The 21,409-nt window shown below is 43.5% G+C and overlaps 1 protein-coding gene across 3 annotated transcripts in view; it reads right to left on the bottom strand.

Moving 5' to 3' along the window:
- VEGFC (vascular endothelial growth factor C) overlaps positions 1-21,409 on the bottom strand; it is a 130,011-nt gene that overhangs the window by 26,742 nt on the left and 81,860 nt on the right. For all 3 annotated transcript variants that reach the window (XM_039542454.1, XM_039542456.1, XM_039542455.1), the window contains exon 3: positions 20,258-20,448. In XM_039542454.1, the coding sequence (XP_039398388.1) occupies positions 20,258-20,448 (191 nt within the window). The remainder of the gene's footprint in view (positions 1-20,257; positions 20,449-21,409) is intronic.

Genomic DNA, 21,409 nt, shown 5'->3' on the forward strand with positions numbered 1-21,409 from the left:
GAATATTGGCTATGCAATTACAAAGAAGTGTAAAACAGTAATACTGGATTTCGGTCAAAACACTTCTGTATGAAGGGAGCATATTTATTGTGTCCTGCAGCATGATTTTTTTTGGTAGCGTTGTTCACTTTGGATCAGTTTTATGGTAACCTTTAAAGTCCCATCTGTATTATTAATATTTGTTATTGTGATTATAGTAATATTGGACAATAATACCTGATGTCCCACTTGGACACAAACCATTTCTGTTCTTTTGTAAAACAAGCAACAATACTGAGCAAGACTCTTAAAAATGATACAGGGTGGAATGAGTGAGGTTGGGATGAACAACAGGAAAGAAGGGAAAATCATTTCAATTACTTAACACAAGACTTTTCCTCTGGATGCAGAATAAAATCAGGAGAAGTCATTTGGTCCTTAGTTTTTAAACCCCAATAGTTTCCACTGATGGGATTGTGCAACGTAACAATGAATTAGCGCAGAGCTGGAATACACTTGCTAACCCTATGATCTTTTACGTTAAACTGTTTTATACTCCTAACATACAAGCAATGTGAAATGTAGTTACCCCTTAACATTTACAGGTTTTATTTTAAAGTTTCAAAACACTTAAGACATATGGAGAATAGGGAAAATTTATCAAATAGTTCCAAGCACAAGAAAGGTCTGGTTCTGCTCCTAAATTAACTGGGCTTGATTCCACGGCTTTTATGTTTTATGCTGGTGTAACGCCATTGGTGCTACTCCAAAGTACGTAACAATCCAATGTAAAATGTGAGTAAAGTTGCGGTAAATAAAACAGCCTGTGCTTTATTTTCACTAATGTTATTAAGTAGCAGTCTAAGGTAAGCCTAGAAATATACTGTATTATTAAATTAATAAGAAAAGCAAAGGTCAGATTTCTACCATTTATTAGACATTTTCAACTTCAAACATCTGTTATAAACAAACACAGTCATTCATTATAGTAACAATGCCACCCTTAAAGTTAAGAATTTTAAAAATTCAATTTACTACTTATTTCTGGTGCATAATGGTATTTACTTCCTGCATTTCTCTTAGATTGGCTAGTGAAATGCAGTAATGTCAGTTAACCTTTATGTGTATTCAGTTTCACTTTCAGGTTGTTAGTGCTGCAGTGTTTATGTTTCAAACACTGCAAGGTGATGTTGGTTAATGATTTAAAAAATTGTAGAAATAGTACTAGTGATCTCAGGTTTTAAGGAAGTTAGTTTTGACAATGTGAATTTTGTCCAAATTTTGATGACGGTGTCCCTTTAAAGATATTTGGCAGTAATGGGGCCTTTTTTTTGTTGGCAGTCTCATCAGAAACCAAGGACTGAATGGGCAAAGGGATTCTTTTTTTCTATTAGAGAAGTCTGAATTACCACTGCCTGTGCTGCACCTTTTCTGTTAACAAACAGAGGACTTTTATTCTACAATCCTGTGAGTCCAGCAACTTTTAGGAGTATTAAATTACTGTGAATATTTTTAAGTGATCATTTGCAACAGAGTTTCTAAAGATTGTAAATAGATTTGTCTACTGTTGTGGATTAAAAATAAACAATCAGAAAGCAGATTCACTGATCATCCAACCTGATGAAATGGTCATCTATCTAGGGAGCTGCCATAGGAAGAATGATGTCATCTAATTCAGTGCAAACTAGCCACACTGTATTAATATTTAGACTCTTGTTTCAGTTAGAAAAAATAACTCTAAGATTTGGTTCGCACAGGGATTAGCAGAATAGGTCAAGTCAAAGGACAAGTCCATTTTTAGTTTAAAGATTTGTGCTATTAAAATGAATTCTAAACTGATGTCTGCCTCTCTCAAGCATAGTTATCACCAGAGAGACCTCCTGGGTCTTCACTAAGAGTTCAACACAGACCCCTAAGAGGAGGCTTCTTATCAACTTTTTATTAGATTTATAATCCCCTTTGCCTTACAATCCACTGCTGGCCCCTTCCTTATCCTGCCTATTATAGCAGTACTGTCAAATTCATGATTACACACATTCTTACCAGTATGTCACATCCAAAAAAAGCATGTAAAAAGTAATTGTAAGTACACAAATGAAGCAGAGATGTAGGTTTTTTAACTAATCTCTTTTTTATATGGCTATTGTACTAAGTGCCTATTTATTTGTCTAAAAGACATTCACCAACTGCAGACCACGGTATTTGTTTTTGCTACAATACACTACATGTGCAAACTAGTTGGAAGATTGTTCATGTTTGGTTTTCATTACAATTTCCTTGCTTTAGTTTAATAGACACAAAGGAACAAATTTTCAAAAGTGGCTTTTATTTGTGCACACAGAGCCACACGAGAAGACCTATGCATGTGTGCACACACACACACACACACACGTACTAGCTCCTCTGTGTCTGTGATATAATTCACACACGAAACCCAGTGGGTTTGATGCAAATTCTAGCACTTGTGTATACCAAGTAGTGCACACAAAAACAAAGGCCAGGGTGAAAATAAGGATGACATAAAAGGATTTACAGATGTGAAAACAGGTTTATCACATTGACTCTCCTATACATATGAGAACTTTTGGAATAAGACGAAGGGGGTTTACTTCATTTTATATTACAATCACACAGACATTTTTCTGTTTTCCCTATTCTCATTTATGAACATGCACACCACCCCCAAGCCCTAAATGAAACAGTACTATAGATAGAACTGGCAAAATCTATTATCTGAACACTATTTAATATCTGATCTCTAATATCTGAGACCAAGTCTCGGCTGCAGCCAAGCTGTGATTCATGCAGGAACAGGGATGAGGGACAAAGTTGGGTTCAACACATTTTTGTACCTCCTGTATTTTTAGGCCATCTGGCTGCCACTTCTACTCATGATGTAAATTAGACTGTTGCCTTGGATTTAAGGGGTGTGTATATCCCAGAATGTAATGAAGCCAATTGCAACCATATTATGTGCATTTAGCCACCCTAAATTAATAAAACAAACACCACATAATTGTTAATTTAAAAACAGGTGTTCAGAAGCAAAGGTTCTGAAAACCCTGGGTAACAAGACTACACTCAGGATTGTGAGGGAGAGCAGCACAGGACTATTCTTGCAGCACTAGGCCACCTGAAGAAGTCCTCTCTGCCGCAATTATTCCCCAAGAGCTACTTCTGCCCTATTCATGCTGCTGGAACAGCGTAAACACTCTGGAAAAAACAATCTCAGCAAACATCTAAAAGTAGGGTTTAAGAACATTTAGCTGAAATGGAGATGAATACAGTTTGTCCTTGTCTACATTTACATTTAAACCATATTTAGTACCAGTTCAGCAGCAAATGTTGTTAACTGTTGTCATTAATTGTTCCATTTTATCATGTAAACAAGGTCTCAGTTACACCAGTATAAAACTAGACTAAATCCTTTGACTTCTGTGAACTCTCTCGAACATATACTGCTATTAACTAAACAGAATTTAGTGGAATATTTCATATTACCCACAAGCAGATGCTATGCATAGGCAAAGTCAAAATAACACAGCATACTAATCTATGTCACAGACTATATTATATTAGTTATTAAATTTCTATTCCTCCTTTTTGTTAAATGCCACAGGCTGTAAAAAAACAAACAAACACAGAACACCAATTCTCCTGACTAGAAGGGATACTGTCATCTGCCTTACTGAAGATATATTGTCTTCCTCTCTCTATTTGTGTCAGAATATGCTACTAAGAGCTCTGAATCATACAGGAAGAGTTCATATTTGTACCTATTTCTTCTTCTAGAAGCATGTCATTCAACCACTTCATTATAATCAAATTTCTGAAGCATAACCTACTACTACAGGAAATATTACTACAGGTTGAACCTCTCTAGTCCTGCACCCTTGGGACCTGACGGGTGCCAAACCAGAGAATTTGCTGAACCACGGGAGGTCAATGCAGAGTGCCAGTGGGTCTCCATAGGTGCAGGAAGTAGAGGTGCAGGTGTGTGTGTGCTGCAGCATCCCCAGGCTTTGCGGCCAGTGTGGCCCCCCACCCTGGGGCCCCACTGCTACCCAGGATCCCAGCCACCGGCTCCAGGTCCTCACCCGTCCTCCCAGAGCTTGAACGCCATGAATCAGCTGTTTGTGGCACTCTGGAAGTGCTGGGAGGGAGGAGGAGGAGATAGTAAGCATGGGGTTGCCAGCGCACAAGAGGTGCAGGGGGGAGGGGGGCAGAGAGGGGAGTTTAGCGCCAGTGGATGCTCCGCTCCCACTAATTTTTCCCTGTGGGTGCTCTAGCCCCAGAGCACCCACGGATTTGGTGCCTGCGCTGGACCACGGATGTGGCCGGACCAGGGAGTGCCGGATTAGAGAGGTTCAACCTGTACTGAAAATTGTGTTTATCAAAGAATTATTTTGTGTATTAATTTTTGAAAATTTAAAATAGATCAAGGTCCAAATTCTGCTCTCAGCAGCACCAATGAAGTCAATGGAGCTGAAGTGGAAGCAGGATTTGGTCTCACATTGTTCTCGCTATGAATCAATTCAATTAAACAAGGTTTGACTCTTAGTAATGCCTCCTCTCTTTTGTTTGCATCTTTAATTCATTTCCTGTTAGTCCTTGCACTCCATCTGATCCATCAATGAACCCAACATCTGTGGCCACTCTGGGGCATGTTTGGCAGTGTAATAGCCAGCTATCAATCTCTAGTATGGATTTTCCAAGCAGAAATGCAGCACATATTTATGGCTAGCTTGTTGGCTGGCTTCTTTTCTGGAACTACTGCTGGCTATCTCATGGACGTGAAATTACCTCTGGGACTGCCCAGAGGTCAGGCAGCTGATAGACTGTCTGAACTGTCTTGTTTAGCTAAAGGTTACTTTTATTTTATTCACATAAGGCCAAATCCACCCTCCACCCCCACACCAAGACCAAATTTAATATAGTTGGATTCTGTAGGCAAGAATCCCATCCCTTGCAACCAGTCTCTTTGCCCAGCCAGTCCCAGGTTTTGTCCCACTCACTATGATTCCTCATCAGATCTGTCTCCCCTCCCTGACCAGCCAGTCCCAGTCTCCCCACTCCTACAGACACACAGTCTGTATTGTATTCCTCCCCAGCTCTCAGGCCCAGTTAGAGTGACCAGATGTCCCGATTTTATAGGGACAGTACTGATTTTTGGGTCTTTTTCTTATATAGGCTTCCATTACCCCCCACCTTGGTCCTGATTTTTCACTTTTGCTGTCTGGTCACCCTAGGCCCAGTCAGTCTCAGTTTCCCTCCCCGTAACCAGCCTTCAGTCCCAGTCCCCACCCACAAGCTCCTTGTCCTAATTTTGGCAAAGTTATAACAACAGGCATTGCTACCAGCACCACGTATACTGTATCTTAATGAAATTCATGTACAACTTTATCATAAATGAAATAATTTCCTCATCCCTGATGCCTTGGAGATGTCCTGGAGAATGAAAAAAATAGCAAGATCTCTGATTTGAGTAAAATCCAAACCCTGTTTATAACATTGAAAACATAGTCCAAATTTTGCCTCAATTCCTTTGCATGGGGGCAGGGCCGGCTCCAGACCCCAGCGCGCCAAGCGCGCGCGTGGGGCGGCATTTTGCCGGGGTGGCGGCAGGCGGGTCCGGCAGACCTTCCACAGTCATGCCTGCGGGAGGTCCACTGGAGCCGTGGGACCAGCAGACCCTCCGCAGTCATGCCTGCGGGAGGTCCGCTGGTCCCGCGGCTCCGGTGCACCTCCCGCAGGCATGACTGCTTGGGGCGGCCAAATTCCTAGAGCCGCCCCTGCATGGGGGAGTTGCATAGTATAAGTGAGTTCAGAGTTTAGTTCCATCTGTAAACTAGAAGGATATATTTTTTCTTTAAAGTTCCTAATGAAGGTCTCCATGATTGACCATTATTTTTAAATAATAAAAATAATTATTTTCAAATTTATTTTCTCTTTTCAGTGTATATTTAAGGTAGAAGTTTGCTCATTTTCCAATCCAGATGCTGATAGAGACAAGCATTTTTTTCTGCTCCCAGCTAGATATCATGTACAATAAACAAATTTATTTTAATTAGAATAAAATGTAACTTGCTGTTTTGTAAAACTACTAATAAGTGCTAATAAATGTGTTTCACCACCAAAATCATATTTGTTCTTCTGGTTGCATTTTCCTATCTTGCATACTTCAGACAGTAAGTGTTATTTTTATATTTTACTTCTCAAAGCATTTAGATAAAATGGTTAATAATAGCAGCTAGAGATAGTACTTTGAAGCATTCATTATCAGATAGCTGACTTTCTTGGTATGCTAAGTGCATGAGGTTTTACTTTGAAAAGAAGGCTTTGTTTACAGACACATTATTATAATGTGCACTTTGTTGAACTTTATTGTCTAAATATTTCTAAGAAGATTTCTATAAACTAGCTTTTCATGAGTAACCATACACATTTGTCTTTGTAATTTATAATATATGTTAATTATTTTTGGGTGGAAGCAAACAGACTGGCTGATAACCCCATATCAAAATTGTTTTTTTCAATCCAGATACCTACTGCACACCACTACAAATCAAATATGAGTGTAAGATAACACGTATAGTGTGTCATAACACTTAATTTTTCACCTTTTAAAAATAAAATCCTAATGTTTCAGCACCAGGACTCTTAATTTTTTAAACGGAAAACAAAGCTGTGTACAAAATGTTATCTGTCTGACTATATTAAGATTTCTAGGAAATCAGCTGAATTAGCCATTGATAAATTATTTCATTATCATTATGGAAAGCTTTCAAAAGTGCCAGACAAATGCTCAATATTTATAGCTATATTTACAGGAATTTACAACTAAGATCTGTACAAATGTAGTTTATAGTAAACCCTCATTGTCTCTTGTTTTTACAGTCATTATTGCCAAACGAACTGGTGGAAGAGTACAAAAATCAACACAAACCTAGCCAAATATTTTAAAACATATAAACAAACAAAAAAGTGAAATCATAGGGACTGTCACACCAGAGCAGATCATTGAATCATTTAATCCAGGACTCTACCAGATAAAGAACAAAGATCTATATTTGGCTGTGCCAGGGTTGCTGCCCCTAGGTACAGGTCTCTGTCAGTACATTGCTGTCTGTGGGAGGTCCGAGGTAGAGGCCAAAGAACACTTCAGTCCTACCTTTTAGAGCATGTTAAGATCCAAGGGAAACTAGGAACCAAAAAAATCAAAACTCAAAACAGGGTGAATCCAAGAAGCTTTTGGTGGGATCCCTGCCTTGTCTCAGGGCTTGTCTCAACACTCTACATGTTCAGCTGTTCCCCCTGGACCTGGCTGTCCCTTCTGGCAGGGGTTTACCCTGCTGGCAAGCTAGCTCACACTCTGGCCTGCAATCAGGCTCCTCTCCCATCAAGAGAAGCTGCCGCTGTTCTCCTTCCTTGTCAGCCCTGAACTGCATTAAGTTCTCCTCCTTTTAGCTCCCCTTGCTGTGCCTTACATTTACTGTAGGTGTATGTGGTGGGGCCAACTGGGTCCACAGGCTCTCCTTACCATCTCCTTGTCAACGTGGGACATACCTGAATGTGACATGCTCACGTGCACGCATGCGTGCACACCCACACCCACCCAAATATACCAATAGTTCTTGATTGTACAAAACTTTAACATGGGGGAATATTTACCAGTCCCAATCTATTCAAGCCTAGAACTTATGCCATCAAACAGGAGAGAGACTGCTCTTTCTTTGTAGAGGAATGTTCAGATATACTGTAAGTTGATATATCCTGTATGAAAATCTAGAGAAGACAGGGAGGAAAGTATGAATTGGGTTTGTTTCTGCTTTGTTTATTTGTTGGTTTTTTGTTGCTGTTTTTTAAATCTGGCTTCCTTTGTTTCTGTTTATTAAGTATATCCAAGTCAAGAAATAGGTAACTGGAATGCTGGACTAAGCTGGTACCTAACTTTTCCCTCAATTAAACTGCTGGGTCTTCCAGTGATGTAAGACAGCTAAGAAGGAACTACATGCAACAGAAAGGACTGAACAGCACTCATGCTAAAGCTCATAAAAAGCCACCCAGGGTTGCTATGAGGCGCTGTTAGACATTTTATGTAAATTCATAAAGGAACCATTTCAATTTTGAGAGGTTGCCCTATGACATGCTTCAGGAAGCCTTGGAATGTGAGTTCTCTCACTTTTGAAATACTACCCACATCATTGCTAATAAAACAAAAGCGGATATCACAGAATGGATCCTCTATTTCATAATATAATCCATTTTCCATATTTCTCCATTTTTGTAAATCTGGGATTAAAATCTCCATTTTAATATTTGGGATCAAAGCATATGTATAAAAGCATTTAAAGTTAATAGATGGTACAACATATTATTTATTCTGGTATTTTTGATAGGCTGGTACTTAATGTACAGTTGGATAGAAAATATCTGGCTTAATTTTCAATGTTATATAATATTCTCATATGCTTATTTTATAGCCTACAATTAAAGAATATATCATCATAGTGGTGTATATTCAACTGATTGAAATCACCTCCTGTGAATAGTAGGAGTTCTCTAGACACTGGTCTTTTTCATAGAATCATAGAATATCAGGGTTGGAAGGGACCTCAGGAGGTCATCTAGTCCAACCCCCTGCTCAAAGCAGGACCAAGCCCCAGACAAATATTTGCCCCAGATCCCTAAATGGCCCCCTCAAGAATTGAACTCACAGCCCTGGGTTTAGCAGACCAATGATCAAACCACTGAGATATCCCTCTGGTCTCACTTGATTGAGATCAAGTGAATAATAAGTTTAATATTTGATACATCTGCTATATCCTGCAATGGCAGTGAATAGATTTGATAGTCTCTTCCATCTTTAACTTCTGTTATCTTATTTACATATGTAAAGAAAGTAAACAGAATAGTTGAATATGTCAAACTACACTTTACTTCCAAAGCATAACAGCCAGATAAACAAATCAGAGATTTCTTTCAAAGAATTTGGAGATAGCTCTAATTTAAATAGCAAGTATATTTTACCTCAAGCATAATTAGTAATGTGTATTCTGTGCCATAACCCCAAATGCAATCCTCACAGCCAACGCTGGCAGCACTGGCTTGCCTTCATCTAACCCTTGCACTCCTGAAGTGCAAGCAGTCAAATTACAGCAGATTCCGCTGTGTGTTTTACAGTTGGAAAGCGGATTCTTGCATCTTCTCCTGTCCTGCACATTTGCATTGGAGAAGCCATAATTTGGCCTATAACTTTAAAAGATACAAACATAAGAATATTGCCCAACATTTCCTAAAAAGGATGGTTCAATTTAATTTAAAAGCTCAAACAAGTTCAAAACCAAGGTGTGGCTGAATGATCCTGTACAAAAATCTAACCTCGTTATCTCTAGCTTGCTTCTTGCTTGCTTATATATACACCTGCCCCAGGAAATTTCCACTGCTTGCATCCGAAGAAGTGGGTATTCACCCACGAAAGCTCATGCTGCAAAATGTCTGTTAGTCTATAAGGTGCCACAGGATTCTTTGCTGCTTCTACAGAACCAGACTAACACGGCTACCCCTCTGATACCTGTACAAAAAGACTCTGAAGAAACTTATCCAAAGTATAAATTTACACATGAAAGTAAAAAGAGAAAAGCGTTTCAGTGTATTTGTATCAGATACCTACAGGATCATGGACAGGATTTGAGAATTCTGGAGAGTAAAACTTTTGAGTATATAGTAAAGTTTTTAAACCATCATTTTCTCAGTCATTCAAGATAGTATGGTTTAGTGGATGAGCGCTGAACTGGGATTCAGGAGACCTAATTTCTATTCCCAGCTCTGCTATTGACCTGCTAGGGTATGCCTACACTGCAGCAGACACGGGCCTCCCATCCCATACACATGCTAGCATGCTAAAAATAGCAGCGTGATGTTGTAGCTTGAGATCGTTAATCTTGGGAATCAGGTGGGCTTCAGAGCCCAAAGCTCCAGCCTAAACTGCAATGTCCACACTGCTATTTTGAGCACGATCGCTTGAGCCCTGCTAACAATAGATCAAGCCCTGCTAGTGAGAGTTTATCTACCCAAGATGGGAGGATTGCTCCCAGCTACAATGTAGACATACCCCCGGTGACCTTGGACAAGTCACATCACTGCTCTGTGCCTCAGTTTCCGCATCTGTTAAACTGGGATGACGACACTGGTCTCTTTTGTAAAGCATGTGGAGAGCTATGAAAAGTACAACATCAAGCCACAACACACACGTCCAGAATCACCAAATGACATACTATTTTTAATAATACTTAACTCTTGCAGGTCTGAAATTACAATAAAGAACTTTTGGATGAGAACAAGGGTAAGACTATAATCAGAGAGTCTGTATAACCATCTATGTGACTGTAACAGAAATGCTTTTCAAGGAACACAGGTTTTACCCCTATCTGTATAGTTTTTGAAATCCTTGAAAACAAGGGAGTAGATTCTGTACCTGCATCTCTTGAGAAGGTGCAGCCGAGGTAGGGCAGGGTAAAGTACATTAATAAAAAGAATCCCCAACTGCCTCTCCAGAAAAGCTATCAAAATCCAAATAAAGGCAATGATTAATATATTTTTCACACATCCATCATTATTTAAATCTTGTATTTCTGAGTCACTGTCTGGTCAATTCTTTATATACAGACTACCTTGAGATAATTTGTATGTACCAGAAAGAATGGCATTAACATTACGACCAGTAATTTCTGATACAATCACAGTTGAGGACCTCACCTTAAGGCAATGCTTTGTGTAAACTTATCCTTTCCCTCTTGCATTAAGCACCATATTTATGTAATTCGCCTCCTCACATCCCAATTTGTATTAACTGTACTATGCTTTTCTGATGGACTGTGGTTTATTTTGGCAGATTTCATGCCAAGTAATTGACTCTTGGTTTCCATGACTTGTGATCTGTACACTTCCTAACTGACACTATAGGGTAAAGTACAGGCCAAGTATTCCAGTGTAACCGAGAGTAGAATTTGGCTAGAAAGCTTTCCAGCAAGAGGACAAAAGTTTGTTTGGTTCAAAAAAAGAAAAAAAAAACAACCCAAATCCTTTCTATACTACAAATGAGGAAAATAAATTGTAATTTGATAGCTGGTAAAATATAGTTCATCCTTTTATGATTACCTAAATTGCCTTTAGGTCACATCCCTCTCTTTTGAAAAATTACATTGAATTTTGTGGGTAATATATAAACTGATAACAGTGGAAAAAAATCAAGTCAAATGATGCATTTAACTTCTGTTAATATATTAGCTTTCATTATGCCACCTTCTGCAATTTAAATCATCTTACACTGTAAACTAACATTATCAAACATTATCAAAAGAAAACTTATTGACTCTGTATTGATACAACAGCCAATATTAACATTACTTACTAAATCATTATTTTTGTCAGATTAAACAGAAAAAAATACATGGGAAAAACAGGCCCATAGTTCATAAATGACTCAAGCATTCTTCTGACCCATACATCTCCAAACTGTGCATATGAACATAATGTAAGTCTCAAATATTGCAATCAAGTTCAAGCTGGTAGCATGTTTCCTGTGAGAACAGTTCCTCTAACACATATTTCAAACTATTTTGAGAAATGTTTTCCCTTGAGAGATTATTACTGTAGTCATGAAATGAAATGATTTAGAACTTTATGCTCACTTCCACTTCAGTGATCAGAGAGAAACTAAGAACTGTGGGTCTTGCCAGCAAAGGCACAAAATGGGGAAAGATGTCAGTAAGGCATGGTCTCAACCTTCCTTGAAGAAGTGCCTTTGTGGACATTGTGGCTGAGATGTAGGCAGCATAGAACTAGCAACTGGTTCCTTTTCCACTAGATTCTGCTATCTCAGTCTAGGGAGTACAGCAATTTAATTGCTGTTGCATCACCCAGATGCTATGGAAATAAATACTTTATAAAATGCATACATTAGTACAAAGTCAGTTTCTTCACTGGACAAGCCACCACCACCAAACTTAAGATGTTACTGAAAGACAGAAATCAGAGAAGGAAAAGGTCTGCTCTATTAAGTTACCTAGTCCAAGGGTTCTCACACATTTTCATGTTGTGGACCACATCTGAATAAAAAAAATTGTCTTGTGGACCATCTCCCCTCCCATTTGTATAATCTTCCTGTGCCAACTACATCAATTACTTTTGTGGGGAAAGTGATATCAGAAAAGCATACGTGTATCTTTAGCTGTCTTTTAGTCTCCAGTGTCCAGTTATTGGCCCTAAACACTGGAATTCATTTTGCATTGGTCTGTATGACTAATCTGTTTTTTCATGCCTTTCCTGAGTGGCAATGCTAGTTTATCCTCAGGAATACCAATGGGGATCTACTATGGCAACTGGTGTGATAGCTTTTATGGAAATCAAACAATGTATAGCAAATAGAAAAAAACGGTTACTCACCTTTTTGTAACTGTTGTTCTTCGAGATGTGTTGTTCATGTCCATTCCAACCAGGTGTGTGCACGCCGCGTACACGCCAGCCGGTATATTTCCCCCTAGCAGCACCGTAGGGTCGGCCTGTGCTCCCCCTGGAGTGGCGCCTCCATGGCGCCCTGTATGGGGGCCCGCCGACCCTCCACCCCCTCAGTTCCTTCTTGCCGGAACTCCGACAGAGGGGCAGGAGAGTGGGTATTGGAATGGACATGAACACCACATCTCGAAGAACAACAGTTACAAAAAGGTGAGTAACCATTTTTTTCTTCAAGTGATTCATGATCATTCCAAGCAGGTGACTCACAAGCCTGAGTTTAGGCGGTGGGGTCGGAGTTCACTGCGGATTGGAGCACTGCACGGCCACAGGCTGCATCATCTCTGGCCTGGTGCGACGTGAATGTATGGATTGAAGACCACGTAGCAGCTCTGCATATTTCCTGTATCGGGACCTGAACCAGGAACGCTGCGGAGGAGGCCTGTGCCCTTGTGGAGTGGGCTGTGATCGGCGGGGCAGGCACCTTAGCCCAATCGTAGCATTCGCGGATGCAGGCCATGATCCATGAGGAGATACGCTATGATGAGACAGGGAGCCCCTTCATCCTGTCGGCCACAGCAACAAAGAGTTGGATCGATTTCCTGAACGGTTTGGTTCTTTCAATATAGAATGCCAGGGCCCTACGAATGTCTAGGGAATGCAGCCTATGCTGTGTGCTGGAGGAATGTGGTTTAGGATAGAACACGGGGAGAAAAATGTCCTGACCCATGTGGAATTAGGAGACCACCTTGGGAAGGAACACTGGGTGTGGCCTGAGTTGGACTTTGTCTTTGTGAAAAACAGTGTATGGAGGTTCGGACATCAGGGCTCTGAGCTCTGATACCCTCCTGGCTGAGGTGATAGCCACAAGGAATGCAACCTTATAGGAGAGATACAGTAATGACCACATAGCCAGGGACTGGAAGGGGGGCCCCGTGAGGGCAGAAAGGACCAAATTAAGGTCCCAGGCTGGGACAGATTGTTGAGTATGCAGGAAAAGCCTATCCAGGCCCCTGAGGAAGTGACCAACCAGTGGGTTTGCAAAGACTGAACCTCCGTCAGTTCCTGGGTGGAATGCGGAGATGGCCGCCAAGTGGACCCAAACTGAAGAGAGGGAAAGACCCTGCTGTTTCAGATGAAGTAGGTAGTCAAGGATGAGTGGGATCGGGGTGAGCAATGGGGCCTGTCCCTGCTGTTCTGCCCAGATGGAAAACTGTTTCCACTTGGCCATGTATGTGGCCCTGGTGGAGGGTTTCTTGCTTCCAAAGAGGACTTGTCTAACCTGCTGTGAGCACTGCATTTCTACCGGGTTCAGCCATGGAGCATCCAGGCTGCGAGTTGGAGCGACTCCAGGTTCAGGTGCTGGAGGCGGCCTCGATCCTGCATGATCAGGTCCGGGAGCAGGGGCAATGCGAGGGGCGCCTGTACAGACATCTGCAGTAGTGACATGAACCAATGCTGGCGCAGCCATGCTGGCGCTATCAGTATGACTCGAGCGTGATCCCTGCGAATCTTGAGGAGTACCCTGTGGACCATCAGAATCGTAGGGAAGGCGTAAAGCAGGCCACCTTCCCACGAGAGGAGGAAGGCCTCCGTGAGAGACCCTGGACTGCGCCCCATGAGGGAGCAGAACCGTTGGCACTTCCTGTTGTCCCGCGAGGCAAACAGGTCTATCTGGGGATAGCCCCAGAGACGGAAGGTTGAACATGCCACGTCCCGGCGAAGGGACCACTCGTGACCATGGAACGAGTTGCTGAGGGTGTCCGCTAGGCCGTTCTGCACCCCCGGGAGGTAGGATGCCATTAGGTGAATTGCATTCTGTATGCAAAAGTCCCATAACACGAGGGCTTCCTGGCACAGGGGAGAGGAGCGTGCACCCCCTGTTTGTTGATATAGAACATTGCCGAGGTATTGTCCATGAGGACTGCAACACACCTGCCCGCCAAGCGAGATTTGAAGGTCAGGCAGGCGAGACGCACCGCCCGTAGCTCCCTGACGTTGATGTGCAAGGAGAGGTCCTCTGGGAACCAAAGGCCTTGGGTCCTAAGATTCCCCAGATGCGCCCCCCCCAATCCGACGCATCTGTTACCAAGGATAGGGATGGCTGGGGGCTGGCGAAGGGTACTCCCATGCAGACCTCCCGTGGGTCAAGCCACCACCGGAGGGAATCTAACATCGTTAGGGGAAGCGTCACCACAGAGTCCAGCACATCCCTGGCTGGTCGGAACACAGTCACTAACCAGGACTGAAGAGGGTGCAGCCTGAGCCTGGCGTGGCTCACCACATAAGTGCACGCAGCCATATGCCCCAGCAACTTGAGGCAGTTCCTTGCTGTGGTGGTTGGGAAACGCCAGAGACCGAGAATGATGTCGGGCATGGACCGAAACCTGGACTCCGGTAGGTACACTCTGACTTGTGTCGAGTCCAGAACTGCCCCTATGAACTTTATCCGCTGGACGGGAGGACAGAGTAGACTTGGCCTTGTTCAGCAGGAGGCCGAGCTCGACGAAGGTCTGTCTGATAAAGACCATGAGCCTCCACCTGTGCCTGGGAGTGGCCCTTGATGAGCCAATTGTCCAGGTAGGGAAACACCTGAATTTTCTGCTTGCGCAAGAAGGCTGCTACGACTGCCATGCACTTTATGAAGACCCTTGGGGCTGTTGACAGGCCAAAAGGCAAGACTGCAAACTGGAGATGGGTGTTGCCCACTACGAATCTGAGGTAACGTCTGTGTTGAGGGATTGTCGCGATATAGAAATACGCGTCCTTCAAGGGTGGCATACCAGTCTCCTGGATCCATGGAGGGAACGATGGAGGAACAGGGAGACCATACGAAACTTGAGCTTCTTCACAAGCTTGTTCAGATGCTGCAAGTCCAGAATAGGTCTGAGGCCCCCTTTCACCTTCGGTATTAGGAAATACTGGGAGTAGAACCCCCTGCCCCTGAGTTCTTGAGGAACTTCCTCCACTGCCCCTACAATGAGGAGGAACTGCACTTCCTAAATTAGAAGTTGCTCATGAGAGGGCTCCCTGAAGAAGGATGGGAAGGGGGGCTGGTGGGGCGGGAGGGAGGAGAATTGGATAGAATATCCCCTCTCTACTGTGCGGAGCACCCAACTGTCCGATGTGATTTAGGACCAGGCACAATAGAAAGGGGACAGATGTGATGAAAAGGTAGGATTGGTAGGATCCAAAGTCCTGACTGGTAGGAGGGCTGTTGTTGCCTCCTCCTGCCACTTCTGCTCCACCTACGTGAGGGCTCCGGGTGGTTCTGGGGCTGGTATGGCTATGGGGCCGGCTGCGGCCTGAATTGCCTGCGCTGGGTGGCTGGAGTGTGCAGCCACCCAGTGAGCGTAAGGTAACCCTTGAATCCTTTAGGCTATGGCTCCTCAAAGGGGAGGTCCCGGATGGTCTGCTGGACCTCATGTGGAGAGACCCGAGACCTGAAGCCAGGACCTCCCGCTGCATCACCAGCCCAGTGGCCAGCATGCGGGAGGCTGCATCCACCACATCCAGGGCCGCTTGGAGAGATGCACGTGAAATCAGTTTCCCCTCCTCCACCCGAGCGGAGAATTCCGTTTGCAATTCCTGGGGAAGGAGTTCAGCAAACTTGGACAAGGCTGAGCACGTGTTATGGCCATACAGGCTCACTATAGCCTGTTGTTTGGCTATGAGTAGTTGCAGACCCCCTGTTGAGTACACCTTTCTACCAAAGAGGTCCAACTTCTTGGCTGGCTTCCCTGTTCTTTGGTGTACAGCCTTGAAACCCCTGACGCTCCCTTTGATTGGCCGCATCCACAACCAGAGAGTTTGAGGGAGGGTGAGTGTATAGGTGCTCATGGCCCTTGGAGGATACAAAGTAGCACCTCTCTGTCCTTTTGGCCATAGGGGCCAAGGAAGCTGGTGTTTGCCAAAGGATGCGGGATGTGTCAGCTATTGTTTTGATCAACGGCAGGGCGACCCTAGACGGGCCCGAGGGAGCAAGGATGTCCACTACCGGATCTACATCCACCTCGACCTCCTCCGCCTGGATCGCCAGGCTCTGTGTGGCACATTTAAGTAGCTGGTGAAGCACCCAGTAGAGCCGATGCTGCTGAATGCTGATGCTGCTGAATACCTGTGACCGCCTCATCCAGTGAGGAAGAAGAGATCACTTGCAGGGGACCTTCCTCACTACCCTCAGCCTCTGCAGGGTCCTGCAGCACACGGTACTCTGGTTGCATGGCCGGTGCAGATGTAGGATGTGGCACCACGACTGGTACCGGGGTCAACGCTGAACGATGAGGTGTGTTGGGCGGTGACTGCAGCTTCGAAAACATGGCCCCCGTAAGCGCGAGGTCTGACTAGGGGGTGCTGGATTCTGTTGTGGCACACTCCTGTCAGACGGCGGTGCTGGTGGTGGAGGCATTTGCACTGGAGCCACCCACATTGAGGCGACAGACGCAGACCTGGAGTGCAGACCGTGCACCTATCCCAGGGACTGATGGTAGGCCCAGGGAGTCCAGATTGGCCACTGGGAGGGTGGTTGCCACTGCTGCTGCCACGGCACCAGGTAAGGTCGTTGGCTTGCCTGTGAAGCCGACCTCCTGCTCCTTGATCTACTGGAGCGGTAGGATTCCACCTCCAACTCCGAGGTTTCCAAATACGAAGACCGAGGAGGGGCAGTACCCATTGTTGCTGGCGAGTGGTGCTGCAAGGTCGGGGAATGCTCTCTTTGCACCGTTACCACTGGAGCGGTGTGGGGAGGGGACTGTGGCGTCATCATGGCCGGCTTGCCCCTTGATTTGATCGGGGGTCGGGCCATCCCTGGCAGCTCTTCCCTCCGGCGCGGGGAGGCCACTTTGAACGCCTCCAGCGTCGATGGGAGGCACACATCCTTGCTGAGGTCCGGGGACCTAAACTCTGGACTTGACTGCACCCCCACGGGGGCAGGAGACAACGGGACCTTGGGAGGATGCGGCTGTGGCACAGCTTGTCCCACCACACTTGTGGACCCCTCCGGCCTTTTAAGGTCCTGATGCGGTGATCGGCTCCTCACCGGACTCTTCTTTTTCGCAGACACTGGTGATGGTGATCGGTGCCGCATGGAGGCTGATTTTCTACGTCCCGATTGTCTCTGGTGCCGGGACTTAGAGTTCTTATACCGGGCCTCCTCTCTTGCTAATGGTGCCAGAGCGCTGCGCACCGAGGATGAGGTGCTGGGCGCCGGGTCGGCAGGCTAGGGGTCCAAGTGTGGCCATAAGGCCGTCTCCATCAGGAGCACTCTAAGTCTCTGCTTTCTGTCCTTAAGAGTTCTGGGATGAAACCCCTTGCAGATACTGCACTGGTCCCTTTGGTGGCCCTCCTCGAGGCACCTCAAGCAGGAAGAGTGCGGGTCACTCTTCAGCATAAACTTCCCGCAGTCCACGCAGAGTTTAAACCCTGGGGACCCAGGCATGCCCCAGGACAGGACGACGATTACAAGGGGAGGGGAAGCCCCCCAACAGCTATTAACTATCTCACAACTAACACTAACTCTAAACTATGAGAAAAAACGAACTATATACACTTAATAGAGACACTGCTAGGCTTGCTGCGAGAGCGAGCAAGTTCCAGCTAGCCGTCACCAGCATTAAGAAGGAACTGAGGGGGTGGAGGATCGGCGGGCCCCTATATAGGGCGCCAGGAGGCGCCACTCCAGGGGGTGGACAGGCCAACCCTACGGCGCTGCTAGAGGAAAATCTTCCGGCTGGCGTGCACACGGCGCACATGCACCTGCTTGGAATGGACATGAACACTCACTCGAAGAAGAACAATTTTTCTTATTTCATTCGGGAAATATAAGAGAAGGAGTGAAAAAAATGAGACTGGCATCTGAAATTTTACAGTGTGGTCCTTTGAAATTAGACCCGATATCCTTTTGTCTGATGTTATCTTTGCTCATTTAATTGCAATATAACAATGTTGAACCACTGTTGCATAGCTTCAATACAATAATTTTCAGGTGCGCAAAAATGAAAAAAAATAAGCTGTGTTAAGGTCTCTCCCTTTAAAAGGAAGTCTTCTGAAACTCGCTGGTCCTGGAAGTTACAGTACCATTTCTAAGGAATTTTGCCAATGAATTCATTCAATAGGAGGAAGATAGGAACCTAAATGAAGAAGTTCCTTGGCTTTGTGGAATAGGTAACCAAAAAAAAAAAAAGAAAGAAAAAGAAAACCCAGCTCCACCCACCACCATATACTGCTACCTCTTTTGTCTAAGGCTTTGTTTAGTTCTTGGCAACCTACCCCCCAAGAGCCTTCTGTCTTTAGTTCTGATATTTTCTTAACTGTTCATGTCAGGTCCCTCCAAAGACATTTATCACTTCTTAAAAGGCTACTTTCTTAAGATCTTGAAGAATGAGGTCACTACCAGTATCAGAAATATAAATGATGTCATAAACTGATGTTGCTCCACTGACATCAATGGACTGGTGCCTATGTACCGCAGCTGAGAATCTGGCCCTGAATCTGGAAATCTGAGCTATATGCTATGACTACATCTGCATTAGGCGAGCTCTTATTCAGGTAAGCAGGACTTGACAAAAGTACATATTTGAGACAGTAGCTACTGAAAGAGTGAAGCACATGTTTCTGAAGTTATAGCTAGGTGAAGATATATCATTTGTATCTCTCAACCAGCTAGAAGAACTGTGGCTTTGAAATAACAGTTGTTTTCTTTTTTTAAACTGTTTGACTTGTACCATCCAAGTGTGGCTGTCTAGAACGCTAGAGTAGCTCACATTCTGCATTGGAAATCCTTGGTAGGATGCACAATTTCAGACGAGTATGTTTGAAAAATGGCTTTCAGGACTGGATAAGATTATGAACATTTATCTTTTCTTCACTGACTCATCTTCTCTCCCTTTCCCTAATCCTTTCCTTAGCTGGGCAGTACACTAAGCAGTTTCATGGTAAGGAATCCTACTTGCATCAGCTGCCACTGCACAGCTGCTTCTGCTGTGTTGGGGCTCCAATTGTGCAGTATTTCACCAAAAAGGGAACTAGGTGATAAAGGAGATTATACTGACACTAAAATTAGATCATCCTCATTTAAAGCATCCAGCAAGAAAAGAGAGAGGAAAAAACAGACTCCCAAAGGAAAAACACAGACAGCAGATCTGAGCAGATGACAATAGTGAATGACTATTTGGGAGGCTGCTTAACTATGCTGCTCAATGATGGAATGTGTGATTGTTATAGTTGCACATAACAGTATTTAATTTTAGCTTTTTTTCCTTTAAAAAACCCTAGAAATTACAGTAAAAACCCAACTATGTTAAACAAATGTCATTTCTGTTGGAAAGTTAAGCACTTGAAAGTTGTGTCCATGCAATCTCAATTCTGCCCTCTTGCATGTACAGTATGAAGCAGTCTGTATTGAGATGATCACATACTATTTTTCTGCAGCACTCCTATCTCATACAGAGACACACCTGGGAGTAGGATTAAGGTTGCATGGGCAATCGCAAATCCGGCATTTCATAACTTTCAAGTGCTTGACCTTGCAACCTAAATTTCTTTTAGCACAGTTTCTCCCCCTTCCTTATGTCTTTAATTATTGTTAGCTGCATGGTATACAAAGGTAACACTGTTCTGGAAACAATGTGTGTTCAAATGAATAATAAATTGAAATAAAAGTAGATTCTGGGATATGTTTTTCATGTAGCAATACATTAAAATGCATAACTATCCATTTACTTGAAATGTAAAGACAACTCAGAATATAACTGGAATAAGAACCTACCGTTTTGCTGATGTAACTTGTGCTGATATTCATACACTGCAGCCCCTCACTATTGCAGCAACCTCCACATCTGTAGATGGATACACATGGGGGTTTAAAGAAGGTGTTTGTTGTTGCTCCAAACTCTTTCCCCACATCTACACACACCTCACGTGGCATGCACTGAGTTTTCCTCCATTCATTATCAATACCTGCCAAGTTATAGGGAAGTTCATACATTATAATGCAGCTAGTTAAAATAAGAACAACACCCCACCATAGATTAACAGCAACTTGCTTATGTTTGGAATCAGACTAGCATGTGACTTTGTGTATTTAGATTCTTGATTCAATTAAATACACATTTCTTTAGAGAAACTGAATTCTCTCTGCAGTAACTTTCCAGAATCCCATGGCAGTGCTGCCAGGGAGCAGAGCTGCTATGGGGACAGAGCTATAGTGGAACCACTGGGATCCTAGTAAACATCTCCGAAGTCTAGGCAGATCTCAGGATATCCAAAGATTTCAGAGAGACTTCCATGTAGAGTTTCCTATCCCTATGTGGCAATATCTGCAGAGGAGAATCATCTGGCCCTAGGTAACAAACACTTCAGGATTTGGACCACACTGTATGTTAAAAAGCATGTTTGATTTGTGTCCTGTACTATTAAAGTGACAAATATTTAATTGGATGTTCATTTACATTTGTTAACTACAGAGTGCTCTAGCTATGCTTTTCTGATGCAAGCAAAAAAACAAGTTACAGGGCAATATTTTATACCTTCTTCATTAAACTTAAATTCTAATTAGGCTATGCCCTTAGACATTGATTTACTCGCTTGGCATTTCTGCCAAATTGCAATTGTGTACAGCTGAGACCTCATCACTAAAAAGTGATGCAACTTGCCTCACTACAGCCCCGCTCCTCTGTCTTGGAGCCAACGTCCGTTAGGTTGCTTTCTGGCTCAAAGAAGGACTAATATTACACCTGTTATATAATCAATTCCTCCTATAACAATTCAATTCAAACCCACCTACTCTATTGTAAATTTTACTCTTCCTCTTATAAGTTCTACATCTTCTCACCAAAAAAAAAATCTATAAAGTAGGGCTGTCGATTAATCGCAGTTAACTGATGTGATTAAGTAAAAAAAAATTAATCACAATTAATCA

This window comes from Mauremys reevesii, linkage group 5 (assembly GCF_016161935.1).
Source record: "Mauremys reevesii isolate NIE-2019 linkage group 5, ASM1616193v1, whole genome shotgun sequence".
NCBI lineage: Eukaryota > Metazoa > Chordata > Testudines > Geoemydidae > Mauremys > Mauremys reevesii.